This window comes from Callospermophilus lateralis, chromosome 14, assembly GCF_048772815.1.
Source record: "Callospermophilus lateralis isolate mCalLat2 chromosome 14, mCalLat2.hap1, whole genome shotgun sequence".
Taxonomy (NCBI): Eukaryota; Metazoa; Chordata; class Mammalia; order Rodentia; family Sciuridae; genus Callospermophilus; species Callospermophilus lateralis.
Window position 1 is genome coordinate 7,538,352 of NC_135318.1, and position 20,316 is coordinate 7,558,667.

The following is a 20,316-nucleotide window of genomic DNA, read 5'->3' on the forward strand; positions in this document are numbered from 1 at the left end:
AGAGATGATGCGGATGACTGGCTGGGTGCAGTTAGCTTCACTGGAAATAAAGCCAGCAATTAAGAAAGTCCCTCAAAACAAGGATAAAGTGATGGGCTGAGAGGCTGGCCACTGCTCTAGGTCCTCATGTCCAGCCCTAGTGAGCCTGTGTGCGCACATCCTGAGGCCAGGACTTCTGACCCCTTTGGAGCTCTTAAAAGAGGAGGGCTGCTCAAGTCACTAGCCATACTCATCAAAGTCAGCAGGGAAGGTGTGGTAGATGAAGAAAGGGCTATGAAATTAGTCCTCAGACACTTGTCAGTTCTAAAAAGAAGACACTGAACACCTGAAGATGGAGTGGCGGAGCTACTTCATTTATGTAACACATTTACAATTTACATAAGACTTTTGCTGACATGATTTCATTTTACCCTCAGAACAATGTGTAAGGCAGAACATTCATCACATTTCACAAGTCAGGAATTGCTGCTCACCTTTGGCAATGCTTCCTTGGTTTTGGGACACTATCTCCTTTAGTTTTATTTCCCTGTTATTTCTTCTCAGGAAAGGCTCTTTCTTCTGTATTCCCTTTAAACACAGATGTTTCTGGGCCTCTCCTCTTTACATTCTCCTTAGATGACCTCTTCTACTCTCATGATTTACAAGATCACATGTCAACTAATATCTGCCCAATCTACTACAGAGCTCAGATCTTTCCAAGAGCACCTGACCTACACATATACAACCTCCTGCCTGAATTCTCATTTTCATGTTCACAACATTTTTAAAATTTTTATCCCACCCTTGCTGTTCCTCCTGTGTTCCCTATCTTGTCAAACCATACTACCAATTAGTCCAGTGACCAGTGCCCCCTGTAGCTTTTCTTTGGCTGATTTCAAAAGACAACTTTTTGTCTAAGTCAGAAGGAGAAGATGCCTCAAGGCTAGCAATCCCCAAGCATATAGAAATTAAAAAGCAGGGACTGTGGGGGGAGGAGCTGGTGTCCAGCAGAGGTCAGGACTGGCAAAGCTGCTGAGCTCAGAGTATGTGAATCCACTATTTTGTAATATTTTGATCTTGGATCCCTATTGTAAATCTTTTTATACACCGTCTTAATTTCAAGTTGCTTCAATTTTTTCCTTGAAAGCAAGAGAGGCTTCAGATGCTCACAGAATCCTGTGTGACAGACAAGCCAGGTATCATCCACCTCATTGTGCAATCATGCACTCACCGATCCGTCAGACATTCACTGAGCACTTCCCATGGGCCAGGCATGGCACAAGGTGCTGGGATATAATAATGATTATGACAAAGTCCCTCAAGGAGTCACAGTCTAATGGTAAACTACTGAGTAAACTGAGGCACAGAGTGGTAAATGACTTACCCACTGAGGTAGAAATAGCTAGGTTGTGGAAAGGTGGGACTAGAGCTGGAGAGAGGGGAGGGTACAACTCATGGTAAGTAAAACCCCTCTGACTGAGGAGAAAGGCTGCACACAGACACATATTATAAAATCTGCTTGCAAAAAGCTTAACAGTTTCCAATTTCACCATGATTGAATTCATGTCTCAGTGAATTAGGCCTGATGGCATTTCTGTATAACCCCCAAGGATTCGGGGCATGCCACCAATCTGCTGGGACACAATAACTCTCTAGGCAGCTCAACATCAAGAAGCATCCGACTCCAATTTTAGCACTGGGATCCACATTAAATTACTTCAATTAGTATTATGAACTTAAACGTATAGCACATTTGTGAGACTTCTACATGTAGAAGTTTGGAAAAACTCTCCTCTAACCCTCATCCAGAGGATTCTAATAAGTTATATAGGTTCCAAGGAAATTAGAGCATTTGTCTGTCAATTTTCATATATACATTATTTTGGCTGTACAAGGGCAAAAAGTGTCATTTAGACATATTTCATAAGTAATCTAAACATTATACAGATATATACAAAAACACCATATTTAGATCTGTGCGTACACCTGGCCAATGTACAACACTCAACTGCAAACGTGAACCAGTGTAAGGCAATTATTTTTGTGATATACGACATAATCCTTTAAGGAAGGCAGAGTCCACGAAGAACTGTCTGTGCCAGGCCTGACCGTCTGTTTTCGTGATACTCTTTGTGAAGAAGTTATTTCAGGAGGCAAGATGTCTATTTCACTGACGAAATGCAGTGAACAATTATAAAAAAAGTTATTTTTGAATGCAGAAAACATAATTACCCAGTTATCTAAGTAGGGAGCTACTTGAAGACACTACTGGCCTTAATGCTGCTATGACTGAGAATGAGAGCACTTCCTGGATGACTTATTGCTCTGAGATTCAAATTGATGCATAATTCATCCACATAGGATATTCCAAAAAGAAAAGGTAAAAAAATTTCAACCCATTAATTCTCATATGCTATCAGTTGTTCACTTCAAGCACGTCTTCACCTTGCTGAAGATTTTCTCCTGAAAAAGAACAGATGAGAGAAATTCTAAGTGCTATCTTTCTTAAAAAGCGGGTGGCTAACAAAGCCTGCAATTCCACTGCTAGAAGCACCAATCTCTCACATCAACAGCAGAAGGCTAATGTTTTCAGCCTCAAGAGTAAACAACAATTCATACCTGTAGCTGGAAGCACTGTCAGAGAATGCAGAAAGTCCTCCCTACTCAGAGGCCACAGGCAGCTGGTGCCCCCATGGACTGATTACAATGTTATTTCCACTACTATTAAAACTATGTGGAACTTAACTATGAAGGAATATTCTTAACTACAGTAACAATGACCTTGCAATTATTTTTAAACTCATGTTTTTGTGGATAGAAGATAAAAAATAAACCTCAGGCTATACATAATACACATATTACATACATAAAATCTTTACATTCTTTAATTGCAAAATTGATATGCTTACCTTTCTCAGGGTGTTCTGGATGTTTGCTTTTAGATGAAGAGGTCCCTACCCTATCAGATGTTTTGCCATTTGAATGGTTTTGCTCCACTTCACATAAATATACATCAATGGGTCCTCTGGTGCTCCTTATGTGTACAGTGATAGAGTCCTGGCAAAGAACACACAAAAACATCAAGACGAACAAGAGCAGCCATTAACACAGTTTTTCACGTCCTAGACTGCAAACCTTCCAAAAAACTCACATTCTTGTAGCTTCCCTTCTACCCTATCTTTAAGAAAAATCATGTTCTCAGCTGTAGTTTCATTAGACCATTGGCAAACTCAGTTACAATAGCTACTTGATCATGCAGTAATGGTAGAGATGTCAAGTGGATACTTTGCTTCTCAAGAGCCTATCTTTTTCTACACCAGGGGTGGACCCTTTAATAAGGCTGAACTTCAGAGTCAAAAATCAGTGTTTTGATGACTAAGAACCATGGAATACCCTAGGATCCTCTATGATAAGGGTGTACTTGGATTTCCAGGCCAATCAAGAGGTACTGAGATAGCAGGAAGGGTTGTCCTTCAGTTGAAAGAACCAAAAGAAGAAAAAAAAGTTAAAATACACCTCAGGCAATTTAAAACCTCAAACACACAAAGAATTGCACACAAAGGAGTATTATTACCTAGGATTTTTCAATATCCTTTTGCTTCAGACTTAGCAGGAACGATTACAACACTTTTCCCATAAGAAATCAGGAAACTGGTTCTTCTATTGAGAATCAAGCTAAAGTTGTAAGGAGCAGTTCTACTTATGGTTCCTCGTCTTTTTAACTGGGAGTTGGTCTGACTCTGAATGAAGTCCATTTTCTCCCCTTTCTTAGGGAAGGCCAGGCTGGACAATGCAGATTGCTGCCCTGCCTGTTCCACCTACTGTGATCTCAGACAAGTAAGTTTGGGGTAGATGTAGTATCTCAGAGGGTCTTAACACCTCATATGTCAACCTTGCTGTGGCTTCTGGGTACCAGAAAAGTGGGCTAGAGAACATCTGTGCTCAGTGCTGAAGTGCCAGTTCAGGTCTGGTTTGAATGGTAAACTCTGCAGTATTTTAAACTCTGTAGATATTTCTAAACAGTGGAACAACTCAAGATACTGCTCTGAACTGGCAGCCAGCTGAGGAATCACTCATTAAATTGGGGGCTAGCAAATTTCTCTTACAGAGGGTGAGACACAGTAAATGATTCTGGCTTTGTAGGCCACACTGTTCCTTAACAACTACTCAACTCTGCCACTGTAGTGTAAAAGCATCTAGAAGCAATATCTAAACAAATGGCCAGGTGACTGTGTCCTGAGAAAATTATTTATAAGACAAGACCCAATTCCATAGAACCCCACCCCACCCCATCCCGCCCCAGATCTTTGTGGATTTAAGACTACACTGAAACCAGCAGGCTCTCACCTACTGAGCATGGCCCACAAGAAGGCCCACGAGCAGATTTCTACACGGGTCTTCAGAGAAAGTCTGGGTATGATTAAAAGGTTTAGCAATTATAGTCTGAAGCAATTCAGACCTTGGGTAAAAATCCAACTACATCACTTCTAGCAGAATGGATTATCATGCCCCAAGGTAAGATATAGCAAAGGATTACTGGTTATTTATTTAAGAAAAAAAAGTTTCAACATCTGTGAAACAATTGATACTGAATATAAATGATACCTGGATACTTGGCATACATCTAAATCCAAATAAAACAACTAGAAAACCTCACCAACAAGTCATAATCTGGCTATGACTAACAAAATCAAGCTGCTTGCTAATGAATTTAGAATACACTGTCAGGTAACATGTGGTCCCACTTGGACAGGGTGCTGCTGGGGATAAAAGGAAAAGAGGACAATGCGAATATCCCTTGCTATAGCAACGATGAGGATTTGCTACGTGCACGTGCACTGGTATATCAGGCTGTCTGGACTTGATGGTCTGTTCCAAGAATGACCATCTTCCTTGGTTCTGACTCCATCCTTACCAAGCAGCCTTCTGATGACAATTATCTTTCAGTATAAACTTTCCTGAAAGGGAAAGAATGAGCTAAGCAGCTGGTGGCTGATATTTCTATTTATACTGAGATTTTAAATTTATAACTTAGTTTTCTAGTTTGTTCATAATTAGTCTTGATGAGTTTTGTTAGTATGTTAATTCCCTGAAGCCTTGGCTGTGACCCAATCTCACTTTTGGAACACTAAGGCCAATTCTTGGTGGCTCCTCCAACAGCATTATGGCACCATAGTTAAGAATGAACTTTGAAGCCAAACTTCTTGCATTTTAATCTAGTTCTGTCATTTACTGGGTTATCTTCAGACTGAATTCACTTTTTTGTGCTCTGGCTCATTTTAAAAAAATTTATTTTTTAGTTGTAGTCGAACACAATACCTTTATTTTACTTATTTATTTTTATGTGGTGCTGAGGATCAAACCCAGGGCCTCGCCCATGCTAGGTGAGCGCTCTACCGCTGAGCCACAACCCCAGCCCCTGCTCTGGCTCATTTTTAAGTCACAACAACTACTTTATAGGTGTGTTAGTCAAAACAAGTTAAAATGTCTGAAGTGGCTTAAATAGTACTGGATATAGAGCTAACAATACATAATGCACAGTAAGTTATTGTGACTATAATAAATCACAGGCCTAGCAATTATCCCACCTCTCTCCTTAAATATCTGGTAAAAGGAAGGGCTACCTACTTCTTTGGGAGCTGGAACATCCAATCTGGTTTCTTCCGGAGCTTTAACTGCAATAACAATCTGTTCGTGGAAGGCTTGAATGCTATGAATATCTTGATACGTTACATATGCTAGTGTAAAAATCAGTCAAGGATCTCTAAGCAGAGTGCTGTATACTGGGTAGATAATTTAGCTCTTGTAATAAATGAAAGAAAGTGTTAAAACATCTTTAGTTCTTATGAGATGCAAACTGACATCTAAGGCAAGCAGGAAAAAAATTATTTCATACTTTGAAATGTCATGATGACAACTTCTAGAGAAGAATATTAATTAAGTCTGAGTTTTAACATAAACACAATTCACAAAGGTGCAGAGATTCTCCTTTATAGGAGGGGGATATATTCTGAGACCCTAGTGGGTGCCTAAAACCACAGACAGTACAGTACCCTAAATGTACTGTACTTTTTTATACATATATACCGATGATAAATTTTTTTTAATAACAGGTAAATTAATAATAATAAAATAATTAAAACAATACACTATCATAAAAGTAGTTTAAAACATATGAATTATTTCTGGAATTTTCCATTTAACATATATGGACCACAGTTGACTGCAGGTAACTGAAACCACAGAAAGCAAGACCATGAATACGGGAAGACTACTATATTCAAATTGACACCTGTTCCCCATTCGTGCTAGCTCTTACTATGGGAACTTTGGGAATAAACATTCTGGATCTGGAGAAGAATCCCCTAACATGAAAGAAAAATAATCTATAAAATATAAAAATTTTTACTACTTAAGAAATATTTTTGGTTACCCCAGCATCCTTCCTTTCTGTGCACTTTGTGGCTGGCTGCAGTGATGTGAGCATGCTTTGTCTTCCTCCTAGTAACGGTACCATGGGAATAGAAGCTGTGCCTGCCAAGGGAAGTGTTAAGCAAGCTGGAAGCATAGGGCAAGTCAGAGTCATTGATACCCCCACAAAAGGCACCCCAAGGGAACAGGCACGAAGGTCCAGGGGACCCAGAGAAGGTCAGCACCAAAACCAAGCCTCTCCTCAGTCCCAATATTGAGCTTCAGAGGAGGGCAGATATCCAGCAGCAGCAGGCTAGTGTGGATGGGAATGGAAATTCCTTTTGTTCCAGAATAAACTTTATTTCACAAATTAGGGAAAACAGGATTTTCGTGAAAAGTAACAAATATTTTACTATGTAGTATAGAGTCCACAAAAATAAGAATGAACTTGTTATTTTAAGTGGAAATTTCAACCTGGATTTGTCCCTGTATATACCATGCAGAATTTAACCTAAGAAACACCATATAAAGATGCCCAAAGCAACAAATGTATTTATTACTTGTGTAAAATTGAGGTGATACCACAAAATTATACTAAAACTTTTTTTTTTTTTTTGGAGATGAGTCTCACTATGTTCAGTAACTGTTGCCCAGGCTGGTCTCAAACTCACGATCCTCAAGCCTCAACATCCTAAGTAGCTGGGGTTACAGGGGTGCTCTGCTTTGCTTGGCATTAACTTTTGAAGTCTAATTCAACACCTAAATCCCCCAAATGACTCTACCACTTAATCTCTTCTGGAAGCAGAAATTTTAAAAAGACATATACTTAAAGGATATCTTTCATTTTCTTTATCATCTGTTAACTCAAATAACTGTTGAGCACAATCCTTAATTAACTCATCCAAAGCATCTTCCATTGCTGATAAGTCTGAAAGTTCCTCTTGAAGCTTCTTTTGTTGGGGTACTGCTCCCAAATTGTTAAGATCAGATCCTCTTAAAAGGGAAGAAGAAAAAAAGCCACCATTAATAACATATAATTGCAATTGCACATGTGAAAAACAAGGAGTATCGGCTACATGATAGTTTCTCTGCTAAAATTCTATGGGTCTATATTTTTCCTAGTATGCATGTTCTACCTGAATATATTCACTATTCTTAAGAGATCTTTTATTACTAGTGGTTACTACAGTATGGTATAGCTGAACAACATTTGATATGCACTTTCTCCCCCATTAATCTTCATGATAAGGAACAAAAATAGGGGAAAAGGCTGTCACCTTTATCCTCTGCTTGCTAGTTGTTCAAATCTAATTCTAATCAGTGGTTCAGAATATAATCTGACATGAACCTCTGAAGCAAACACATTCACATTAGAATTCAATCTGTATTGTTATTGAAAAATAACCTCTTCTAACATTTAATTACGTAAGAGTCATTTTATGGTCTTTGCATTTTTCATTTGCCTCAAAGGTATTTATAATTTACATGCTAGAACCCTTTCGTCTTGATCCAAAATACCTGCCCTAATTTAACGGTTTTTTTCTTATGCACATGTGCATACACATACACATGCCTCATGTATGCCTCAATCCAAGGCCAGACTCTCTATGGGATCTTTTTAAATCATGTCTAGTCTATAGCAATTGTCTTTTCGACATTAATTCCAATTTCTTTCTTTCTTTCTTTTTACATTCAGGCCAATGTGTTCTGGAATGTTGATTCACAGTTGATTTGCATCCTAATTATCTGGGGTACTAAGAATCTGATTCCTGCCCCTCCCCCCACACTACTAAATGACAACTCCTGGGAAGCCTGTAGGTGTCTATCAGATTGCTTTGTGACAATCAGTTTTCAATCTTAACAGATTATATTTCCCCCACATCAGCAGAACTAAGGAAATACTTAAAAACAGCAGGAAAAAAAAAAAAAAAACCCTACATAACCCATCTTATGATCTTGAAAACCAAGAATCATGCTACTTTGTTTATATCATCAACCATTGCTAATACCTCACTTGGTTCAAGTACGGGATCATTACTTAACAAGGAGGGGGGGAAAGGCAACGAAACATTTTTGACCAACTCACATCCATCGAATATGGTTCTTAGATTTTTTCTCAACGAGGTCAATTCCGTCTAAGACATTGGTAATGTCATAGACCCTTCGTTTTCGCACTCCCAGTTTTGTTGCAACCTTGTTTAAGTCGAGAATGCCCCCAGGGGCAGATCTGACGAGATCCATAAATTTTCGAGTTAAGTAAACTAGTGATACATCAAAACGAGGTCTCTTCACTTTTAGAGCTTCTAGGAAACAAACATATTCATAAAATTTAAAGTAACATTTCTCAAATCATTTAAACATTCATTTCCTCCTGATCAGAAAGCAGACCCTTAGTGGGCCGGGGTTGTGGCTCAGCGGTGGAGCACTCGCCTAGCATGCGTGCGCCCTGGGTTCGATCCTCAGCATCACATAAAAATAAATAAAGGTATTGTGTCCAACTACAATTAAAAAATAAATACTTAAAAAAAAAAAAAGAAAGCAGACATAGAAATTTATACACACTGACCAAATCATAGCTAACTTCTATGAAATCAATTTCTTGAGTTGGACAAAAAATTCATAAGTCTATCCCAGTTCTCAACAAAGGCTTTTGGTTTCCATAAAGGAGTATTTGAGATATGTAACCAGTTTCCCTTGAATATATTTATTTTTAGAAGTCCAAACGTTTCTGAAACAGGATTAAAATTGATGTTGAAAATTAATTTTCTCTTTTGGTCTTTAAGTATACTTTAGAGAACAAAGGCAAAGACCTGGCTTTTATTATTACTATGTTTTGATGTTTCTATTCATGCCATAGGATAACCATGTCTGATGAAGTATTTGAAAGTCCCAACTAGTTTTCTATTAGGACAATTATGATACATTTTTGAGGAAAAGAGGTACATTTGTTTTTTAAAATATTCATTACTGGGCTGGGGATGTGGTTCAAACGGTAACGTGCTCTCCTGGCATGCGCGGGGTGCTGGGTTCGATCCTCAGCACCACATAAAAATAAAACAGAGATGTGTGTCCACGGAAAATTAAAAAATATTAAAAAATTCTCTCTCTCAAAAAATATTTATTACTCTATATTAATAAACACATGAAGGGAAACAAATCTCTTTAATTTTACTCATCTACTGTGACAATTTGTGGACTTCATGCAACAAACCCCAACATATTTGCATGTCAATATGTAGATATAGTTTTTACAAGCAGAAACAGCAAGGCACCATTGCATAACATGCCCTTTTAATGCTGTGCACATTCTGACAAGTGTATCCACTATTCCTAACAGCTGCATATTTGACCACATGAAGTATCTGCTGAGGGGATCCTCACACTGGCAACTCAGACCATCTCCAACTTTACTATTTGGCTTACTCCAATGGACCGCTTTGTTATAAAAATTATTGTATGTACCCTTAATTCTTTCCTGTAGACAAATTCCAAGATGTAGAACTTCTGAGTTAGAGTATTTTTAAGGAATTTTGATTTGTGCTACTAAACTGCTCTACAGCTTGTAGGCTGTATCATTATGTAGCATATGAGGGCTTTATCTCATGTGCCTGAATTTTATCATCCATCTTTTCTAATTTGGTACAAAAAAGTTCTCATGCCAGGTGCAGTAGCACAAGCCTATAATCCCAGCAGCTTTGTAGGCAGAGGCAAGAGGATCACAAGTTCAAAGCTAGCCTCATCAACTTAGCAAGATCCTGTCTCAAACTAAAAAAATAAAAAGAGCTACCTAACCTCCCCACAACCAGCAAAACTCTTTCTCAGAACCACTCCAGAATCTTGCTCCATTTTTACAAGATCACTGGTAGTTGTTCTAAGAACAAAAGCACATATTTTATAATATTAACATTTTCCTTATGACACTTAATTCCTAGACTTAAGATTAAACAGGAATAAATCAGGAATTTAACAGTTTTTATACTGAAAGTAGACAAAAGGAACAATTTCATGACAAATCTTAGATTATAAGTGAGAAATTCTAACTTTAAAAACCATATATTTAATTACACTATTAACAAAATTTGAGTCTCATAAATCCAGGATAAGTACATTCCTAGGATATTAACCACATAATAAAGAACAAATCTAACTCAACACCTACACCATGAAAGTTGCCACAGGGATATAAATGTGAATAAAAAGATCTTCAGGGCATCTCAGAGTCTAACAAGGAGGTCTATTATAACCCTGAGCTAAGTGCTCAGACAGGTGTGCAAAGTCATTTGAGAACATGAAATACAACCTTTACTGGAGTAGGAACTGGAGACACCTGATAGAAGCATGCTGGGAACAGCACAGAAAGATGAGGAGATGTCCCTACTGTTGAGGGAGGCAGAGAAAACACCAGGTCTAAGGACAAAGCAGCACTGGCAAACAAGGAGCAGCCATGGAACTTGCAAGAGGTGCAGCCCCAGGGATAGATGAGGTCAGCAGGGTACTGGGGATGAGGCTGCAGCCTTAAGCAAGGGGCAACTTGAAGACCTTGTCTTTTTATCAACCCCTTTCTCTACTACCTTGTCATTTTGAAAGACAGCAGGTGTCCTATAGATGTGATGCAAATAAATAAAATCAAATATGTGAGGAGTTAGGGTTTCTCTACAGGTCGTACAGCACCACTGAAGAACTCAGACTGAAAGATATCATAATCCCATTTCTGCATTAGAAAAATCATACTGGTTGCAGAGGGAAGGGTGGGCTGAATTAGGCTCTTAAGCCACAAGTGTGGAACTGAATCTTGACTTTCAGCAATCTTTCTGGACCTCCATTTATTTACTTTACAAAATATGGACTATAGCCAGGCACAGTGGTGCATGCCTATAATCCCAGCAACTCAGGAGGCTGAGGCAGGAGGATCACAAATTCAAGGTCAACCTCAGCAACTTAGGGAGACTCTAAGCAACTTAGTCTCAAAATGGAAAATAAAGAGCAAGGAATGTTGCTCAGTGGTAAAGTGACTCTGGCTCAATCCCCAGTACCAAAATAAACAAATATTAGTTGATACCTGTATTTTGAAGTGTTGTGATAATTCATGCGAAGAGCTTAATATAATACCAGGTGTTGTATGAGGTCAATAAATGTGAGATGGCATTTTAAGATAGTGGTATGAAACAGACGAAAAACACCTCAAAGGTAAAGCTGACTAAACCTAGAGACATGAATACTGCAGCAGGGGTTAAAGAAAATTAGGATGGATATAGTTATAAGATTTATATTTGGGCATCTATGCTCTAAGACCCCATTAGGGATCAAATTAAGAGGAAATCAGGGGTGGGACAATTTATCACAAAGATGTCCCAAAGAATAGGGAACTAGGGCACCTGACACCACAAACCTATGCAGAGGTTTAGTGGGAAAGAGTCAACGGAATTCCAAGCAAGAGACTATCTTCATGTGTACTGCTAAATGTCTTAAATTTTTTAGGGGATAAATAGTATACCTCACAGAGGAATCTGAGGAAAATATCCTCAAATGTAGATTTTCCAGTTAATTTTCTGCAGTCCTGGTGACTGAACCCAGGGCCTCAGACATACTAAGCAAGTACTCTACCACTAAGCTATATCCCCAGTTTTTAAATTTTATTTGAGACAGGGTCTCAGTAAAATTGCCCTGGGTGGCTTTGAACTTGCGATCTTTCTGCCTCAACCTCCTGAGTAGATGGATTAAGGGTAGGTGCCACCACACTCAATTTATTTTATTTTAAATCAATAAACAGTTATTGTATCTATTGATGAGATACAAGGTGATATTTTGATACATGTACAAACTGCTGAACACCCAAATCAGGCTAATTAGCATCTCTATCACCTCAAATATTTAACATTTCTTTGTGATAAGACCATTTTAAATTCTGTCTTTCAGCCATTTTGAAACACACATTAACTATAGTCACCCTGTGTGCAAGCGAACACTAGAAACCATTGCTCTCCTCTAACTGAACCATCAATCAAGGTGTCTCCTTCCCATCAACCTCATACCTTCCTCAGCTCTGGGTAAACACCATTCTACCATCTCCATAAGTCTGACGGGTTCAGATCCCACCTGTGAGTTATGTGTATTATTTTTGACTGTTCTTTTAAAATGACATATCTAAAGCAATGGGAAATGAACTGGCCTTTATGCACATCATTCAGCTCACAACTTTCAGGACATTTTGCTAAAATTTCAAAATCACATTTCAGTGTTCCAATAGTACATTTTGTTTATTATTTTGGTTCTCACAGCCTCATGTACATTTAAAATAAATCATTTTTACTATATTAAATTCAACTATAGAATGTAAAATCTATTCAGGAATCAACTTACTTCTCATGGACACATATTGTACATTATCTTCTAAATTAATCCTTATTTTCGATGGCTGAAAAAAAAGAAGATACAAAAATTTAATTTAGCAATTTAAAAACAGCATTTTACTGTATAATACAAAGCCTCCCCACTCTCACCTTGAGGTAATTAATTTGGGTGTGAGAAAACTAGTATGTCCAAAATATAGCTATTCTACTTGTAATCATGTCTGACAATGTTCACAGATTTAGGTTTCTCAGACTGCATGAGCTCCCTATGGAAGTAGGAAAGAAAGGAAGGGAGAGGATGGAAATACGTACATAAGAATTTATTACTGAATACATGCTAATGTATTGACTGCAAGTATAAGGATTAAAAAGAATACAATGATCATTAAGACTGTCGGCAACTCTGGAAAGCTCAGCAGAGGTAGAAGATAGTCTCAACCACAAATGCTCACCCCCTGCTATTTAAGTGGATGGTTCCAAAAAAATTTGCTCACAAACTGAAGAGTCAGCTGTGCATTACCATTATAATTAACCTAAGAGTGGCAGCACTTCTAATAATGGAAAAAAATGCATACTAGGAACCTTGGTATCACAGAAATAAAATTTTCTTTTCAATTCCTGAAACAACTAGGAAATTAGTAGCACTTTATCAAGGCTCTCACCATTTGCCAGTTGCTTAGAGATTATCAAAGTTTGCATATACATCTGCAACACATTTAGAAACGGCCCCCCCCCAATAAAATAAAATCTCATAATAAAACCTTGTGAATAGAAACCCACAACGGCCTTGTCTTGGAAAGCATTATCAAGTTGTTGTGTTTCCAGACAGGCTATCATCAGTTCTTGTCTTAGTGAAAAAATTGTTTTATAAAGCACAACTAAGGTAGTGATTCTCACAGGTGCTCTACGGAGACAATCAACAGGAGTACCGTGAATGCACTCAGTCAGAGAAGTCAAAGAAGAGTTCACAGGGAAAGTGGCCTGCCACTGAATTTTGATGGGTAAGCCAGATTTTGCCTCAATAATAAACTATAGGAGGGGAAAAAATAGAATTCCTAGTACAGGAATTCCTAGTACATCAAATAAAGATGTGAGAATAAAAACTGCATAGTGCTTTTTAAGAACCCACCTGTGTGACCATGTGAAAGTGACTTGGTTTTGAAGCTGACAAGCACCATATAAAGATCATGCTAAGGAGCCTGGACTCATGTCACATGCAGTGGAGAATCACCAAAGATTTATGAACAATACTGTGATATAATCAAATTCACAGTTTAAAAACATGATACAAGTAGGATAGAAATATGGCAAAAGAACTGGGGTTGGGGAGGCCTGAGGTCAGGTAATGTTATGGTTTAGATATGAGGTAATTCCCCAAAGCTCTTGTGTGAGACAATGCAAGAAAGTTTAGAGGTGAATGATTGGGTTGAGATGTAACCTAATAGTGCATTAATCCCCAGATAGGGATTAATTGGGTGGTAACTATAGGCAGGTGGGGTGTGGGTCTCTGAAGGTGTGCCTTTGGAGTTTGTTTTGTCCTTGTTGAGCATAGCTCTCCCTGCTTCCTGGGGTGATGTTCTTAGCCACTTTCCTCTACCACACTCTTCCACCATCATGTCCTCTGCCTCACCTTCAGCCCAGAGCAATGAAATTGGGCATCTATGGACGGAGACCTCGAGCCCAAAATAAATTATTCCTTTTCCAATTTCTCTTGTCTATCTTTTGGTCACAGTGATGAAAAAAACTGACTAAAACAGGTGAGCAGCTAAGAAGCTGTTTACATCAGTGCTGCAAATCTTTGGCATGATGATTTCCTTATCATTTACAACCAGACAATAACATCAGGGAGCAAGTGACCTTAATAGAGAGGAATTCTGTTTAGATAAGAGTTCCACTGTAAAACTAGTTTAGATCTGACAGGAGCACTAGGCCTGCAGGGGCATGATCACTCTGCTGGGAATGCCTGTCCTGGGGGCAGGGACTATGTCTGCCAACCTCTCTTCAGCAGTGCTAATGACAGTGACTTGCAAACACAGCATACAACAGCAGAACACTGGAGCAGACCAAGGATAGTCAAACAACAGACAAGTATGACAAACTGTCAATGCTGTTTTTACGTTTAACCCCTCTCCTCACAGAGTATGAGATAAGGGCTAGCTATTAGAACAAGATTCTTGAATGAAAAAACCCATCCTTACCACAATGATGTGAAACTCATGTAAACAAACATCATAAACTGTTACACATTCGCTCATAGGTGCTTTGTTGCATAGGTTCTGGTTTGGGTTTTTTTTTTTTGGTAGCAGGGATTGAATCCAAGGGTGCTTACCCACTTAGCCACATTCTCAGTCCCTTTGTAGTTTTGAGACAGTCTTATTAAGTTGCTTGGAGCCTTGCCAAGTCGCTGAGGCTGGCTTTGATCCTCCTGCCTCAGCCTCCTGACTCGCTGGGATTACAGTCTTGTGCTACCATTCCCAGCAGAGGTTCTGTTCTTAAAGCAGAGTGTATGCCAAGCCCTGCATACACTGGTTTCCAAACAGACTGCCTATTGTCTGCTCTCCCCATATTCTAGAAGGGAATCTTTTCTGCTCTTTACCCTTCATCCACAGCCTGGGATAGGGACAATACCCCCAAATAGGTATAACAACATAAGAAAAAAGGCTTTCCTTTCCCCACATGCTAAATAAATGCAGTTCCATTACATACCAGTTACAATGCAGGGAAACACGTTCTAAGCATGTTCATTCATTCCCCCCCACCCTTGAATATAAAAACACTCTTTGTTTTGGCAGAATCCCAACTCTGTCCACCCCAGAACTAGATATTCTTTTTGCAATACGTCCAGAGAAAGCAGAAGCCTTCAAACTGGACATCACAAAGGACAGCCTCAACAGCACACACTTCCCTAGGAACCCACAGCTCCTGACAGGCAAATCGGCATACTATGGCAAGTTCCAAGTCATTTCACTACTGCTTCAAATCCCCCACGTACGGATCTGCACTTTCAAATTTGAGACCTTAAAGGAGAGCATGCCATCCTTGTCCCTATTATTTGTGGCTGCAGTTTGAAGTGACCTTATAAATATCTTTAAAGGTGGGAGAAAAAAAAAAGGTAAATTTTAGGGACTAACATTCTAAGCACTGTCTCCAACTTGATCAAAAATTTCTGCATAGATGCCTCTCTGTACCAACTCCCTGTTTGGTGAGCAATACTTCTACAAGAGCTCTTTGGAAATATACCTTTCTCTGAGGTGACTGTATTCTCCTCACTCATTCAGATTTTCCTTATTTTTCAATAATGCAAGCTAACTTCATCTCTAATCAATACTAGTTTCTCTCTGCTCAAAATTCCAGACAATTTTCAAGCTGCTTATCTAGGCAACAAACACTCAACAAGATACACAACTCATTTTTGAACAGCTTTAAAGTACCTACTTTATTCAGAAACTGTCTGCAGAATCTTTTTCCACAGGCACCAAACAATGTACAACAATAAAAAGGACAGTCACTACACTCAGGAATCTGCAAAGGCTGGAGCAAATAAGCACAGAGTGCTATGGGAACACAAATGAGTGTCTATCCGTCCTGAGTTCAGGGAAGATTCTTCAGATAAGTAACCTATAAATCTATACCTGAAACACCACAGCACTTTTTACACACACAGGAAAATGCGTGTTTAAAAAAGTTTTGTTTTGAAAGGCAGAATAGGCTGTATGGCCTACACATATGTAGGCAGTTCGACCCGGACCAGAAGAAAGCAAATGTGATGACCAGGGGAGCAAAAGAATATGGAAAACTTAGCAACTATAAACAGTCAAGAAAGGATAAACCCAGGGTGAGCTTGTTAAGAAGTTTCCACTCTATCCTGAGAGCACTAGGGAACCACAACAGAGTCCTTCAGCCAAAAGCCAAGATCAGAAACAGACTTTTAAAAAAGATCATTAGTTATACGTGGAGCACACATGGAAAGTGAGGGCAAGACTGGAAGCAGGAAAATGGCTGGTCAGGAAGACACTGTAATAGTCTGAAAGATGGACAATGACAGAGATGGCATGTACTGATGATTAATTACTTCGACTGGGGGGTCAGTTTGGATAAGGAAAAAGGCAAAGATGATTCCTAGAACACTAGCTTGGGCAATGTGGTGGGGTGACACCATTTATTAAAATAGGACATGGAAGTTGCAGTTTGCTTTGGCAAGAAGATAATGAATTCTGTTTAGGACGTAGAAGATTAAAAAGGAATGCCTAGAAGACAGCAGGAAAGCTTTGAGCTGGGTTTACAGATTTGAGAGTTGTTATGATGTGACTGAAACGACCAGAGTGAATAAGACTTCAAGGGATGTGTGTATCTTCTACATGCAAAGTTAAGTGGTTTACCCAGAGTGAGAATTTAGAGCTTTTACCAAATTTTCAAAGATTAAGACTACCAACACAGATGGTATCAGACATCGCAGGAGTAATGAATGATCTCCCACATGAAGAAAGTGAGAGGTATGTAGAAAAGTAATCCTGAACAACAGCAACAGGACACGAAGGGGAGGAAGTGGACAGGACAAGAGGTCAGAAAAGCAGGTGGAGCACACAGCATGTGGTATCAAAGGAGTTTCCAGCAAGAGTGAGTGGCCAATCAGGTCAAACTACAGAAAGCCAGGAGTGAAAATGAGCCACCAGAATTGAACTGCTGCTGGAGAACCTGCTTAGGCCAGCCTGACTTCTGCTTAGGGCAGAATTCCCCAGAAGTGGGATGGTGGCAATGAGAGGTGAACAAGTGGACACAAACAACTTCTTCCAGAAGTCTGAGAAAGGGGAAGCGATACTGTAAATGGGAGGAGGCAGGGAGTCAAGGAAAGAGATGGATTTAGGGCGTAGTTTAAGTCGTCAAGGATTTATTATCTGGAGTCAGGCATTCTGAGGTTCAGAAAGTTTTCTCCACTTACTGTCTAAACACAGGCAAGTCATCTAACATATTCAAGTCTGTTCCGACAACTGTAAAACAGGAGTAACCGCCTCTTAGGGCTCTTGTGCGGAACCGCGATGATGCTCACCCATTATTTGGCACGGGGATTGGGGATTGCGCACGATGACTTTGGTAAATGTTTAGTTATTGCTAATTCTGGGGAGAATCCAGCCAATTAGTTGAAAATATGGAAAGAAATGGGAAAGGAGCTCCGAAAACCGCGAAGCACAGGGCATCGGTCTAGAGCAAGAACACGACTCAGTCTTCCTGTCATTTCTCCGTCAAAGTGGACAGATCACGCACGCGAAGGGAAACCGTGGGGTGGCGAACGAGAGCCTCGGGCAAGGTTCAGGATGGCTGCGGTCCAGAGGGAAAATGAGCGGGAGCAGAAAACAGACGTCGGGCTGCAGCAGGGCCCAGCGGGCCGGGCCGACCCAGGCGGCGCCGTCTCCCCGACGCGCAGCCCCGCGGCAGCCCGGGCGTCGCGCGCAGGTGCGGGGAGCAGGCGGGAAGCCGCGCGTCACGTGACGGCGCCCGGGCCGAGGGCCGAAGGCCGAAGGCCAGGGCCGGCCGGGCGTCGCTGGCCGCGCTTACCAGCAGGCTCTCCACGTTGATGGGGTCGCGGCAGCGGCGGCGCACCGTCTCCTCCGCCGGGTCCACGAGAAGGCTCGGCAGTCTCCTCGCCGGTCGCTGCTGACTCATGCTGCCGAGCGGGCGCCCCGCGCCCCTCGCGCCTGCGAGCTCTCCCGCCTTCTGCGGCGGGATCGAGGGCACCCCCGACGCGCCGGCTTCCCGGTGCCAGGCACGGAGCAGGCTCGCGGCCTCCTGGAGGGCGCCGCCTGGCTCGGCCGCCCCGCCCGCCGCGGCCCCACGAGCCGGTGAGCTCCCGCCGCCGCCGCGAGGGGACGAGGGTGACCCGCCGCGGTCAGGACGCCGGGCCCGCCATCTTCCCGCATGCGCAGTGCGCCGCCCCGTCTGCGCATGCCCGCCGCTCTGCGGGCGCTCCCACGCTCTGGTCCGCTCAGCGCGCCGGCAGCCGGGAAACCCGGAGAGCGGAATCCGCGAAGAGGATGGCGAGGGGAAAAGAAGAGGTGGAGCGGGGATTCCCGGACCAGGAGCGGGCGAGAGAAAGGAGGCGGCGGGGAAGAGCGCAATCTCTCCGCAATTCTTGATGTCAGTACGCGAGTTCGGAGCGTTCAGGAAGGTCATCTGATTCCTGATGACATTCACACATCTCCTGAGCTGACTGGCGCGGACGGTCGGTGAATGTTGGTAACCCACCGTCCTGGGATTCAGTGCTCCCTTCGCTCCTTTTTACTTGAAGAAGCAATTATTGATAGCGCATGTGCCAGGTATCAGGAGATGCTTATTCGAATAAACAGAGCATTTTAAGCTGAATTCATAAACTGTCTTCTGGCTCCCTCTACTTAAAATTAGAAGACTAAACCAGTTATTAATCTCTGTCTCAGTTTTCTCATCTGTAAATTGGAATAATGACAGTACTTACCTCAAGGTGGCAAAGATTAAATGACTGAATGAGTAAATCACTTAAACAGGGACTAGCACTTTTGAATAAAAAGGTAATACAGCAGGTTCCAGTGGCCCACATCTGCACTGCAATCCCAGCTACAGGGGAAGCTGGGCAGGAGGATTACAAGTCTTGAGGCTGACTTGGGCAAGTTAGTGAGACTCTGGTTCAAAATAAATAAAACATGGATGGTGGATGTCGTCAGTGGTAGAGTGATTGCCTGAATGTATGAGACCCTGGGTTCCATCCCCAGTGTGTGTATATGGTGGGGGGGCAATGCATGGAAGTTCAAGGTTTGCAGGGAGTCACCAAAATTCCTATCGCCAGACTAGGGGGCTTCTAGTTGCCAGCCAAGAAGCGAAGCCAGTGACAAAAGCTTCCGCAGGAAGTTGGCTTTACTAGACTGTAAACTTACCGAGGTTAGAGGTCTTCTCTAATTTTTATGAGCGTCTAGCACAGAGCCTGGCACTTGGCAAGTGCTCAGTAGATGTTTGCTAAAGGAATTACTAGATACAATCTCACTATAACATTGCGTTTTGTTTTTAGGGTGGAGAGTTACCCAGAAGAGTTAGGAGAGCCTTTACCAACTGGAGTCCCCAAGAGCCTCTGGCCCTACTGACCCATGAACTAGAAACTCTGAGGGTTTGGTTGTATTCTACAAGGCACTGGCCCAGTCCCTTATTTTCTAGATGAGGAAACTAATCCTTAACCTGTTTCCAAGTTCCTAAAATCTCCAAATTGATTCTTGGCTAAATCAAAGCCATGTTAACTTCTAATGCAGCGTTTGGTGTTTGAGGGTTTAGAACAAATGCCAGTGTTCACACTTATCTTTGTCTTCTCTGAGTATGCTGTTAAAACCTAATCCCTAAGGGATGTTAATAGTATTTGGAATTGGGTGCTCCAGGGGGTACTTATGATAGAGTCATGAGGGTGGGATCCTCATAATTGCATTTGTGGCTTCATAAGAACAGGAAGAGATAAGCAAGTTAGCAGGCTTGCTGTGCCTGCCATGTGATACCCCTGCAAGAAGCCCTTACCAGACACCAACCAGATGCTGGCACCGTGGTTCCTGGGCTTCCTAGCCTCAGA

General features: G+C 41.2%; 1 protein-coding gene across 1 annotated transcript; it reads right to left on the reverse strand.

The window, feature by feature from the left end:
• Window positions 1-342: 342 nt before the first annotated feature.
• E2f6 (E2F transcription factor 6) lies at window positions 343-18,668 on the reverse strand. Its single transcript, XM_076833013.2, has 7 exons — window positions 18,294-18,668; window positions 12,751-12,805; window positions 8,477-8,693; window positions 7,227-7,383; window positions 5,608-5,721; window positions 2,889-3,036; window positions 343-2,442 (listed from the first exon to the last, which is right to left on the reverse strand). Exons 1-7 carry the CDS (start codon window positions 18,399-18,401, stop codon window positions 2,396-2,398), a joined length of 846 nt encoding a protein of 281 aa, XP_076689128.1. The 5' UTR covers window positions 18,402-18,668; the 3' UTR covers window positions 343-2,395.
• Between the last annotated feature and the right edge of the window lie 1,648 nt (window positions 18,669-20,316).

Excerpts from the sequence above, each read along its gene's own strand:
- E2f6 (XM_076833013.2), bottom strand. The coding sequence starts at position 18,401 with ATGAGTCAGCAGCGACCGGCGAGGAGACTGCCGAGCCTTCTCGTGGAC. Across the intron at positions 7,384-8,476 it reads AAGAACCATATTCGATGGAT|AGGATCTGATCTTAACAATT; the intron begins GTGAGTTGGTCA and ends TTCCCTTTTAAG. Across the intron at positions 2,443-2,888 it reads TCCAGAACACCCTGAGAAAG|GAGAAAATCTTCAGCAAGGT; the intron begins GTAAGCATATCA and ends GTTCTTTTTCAG.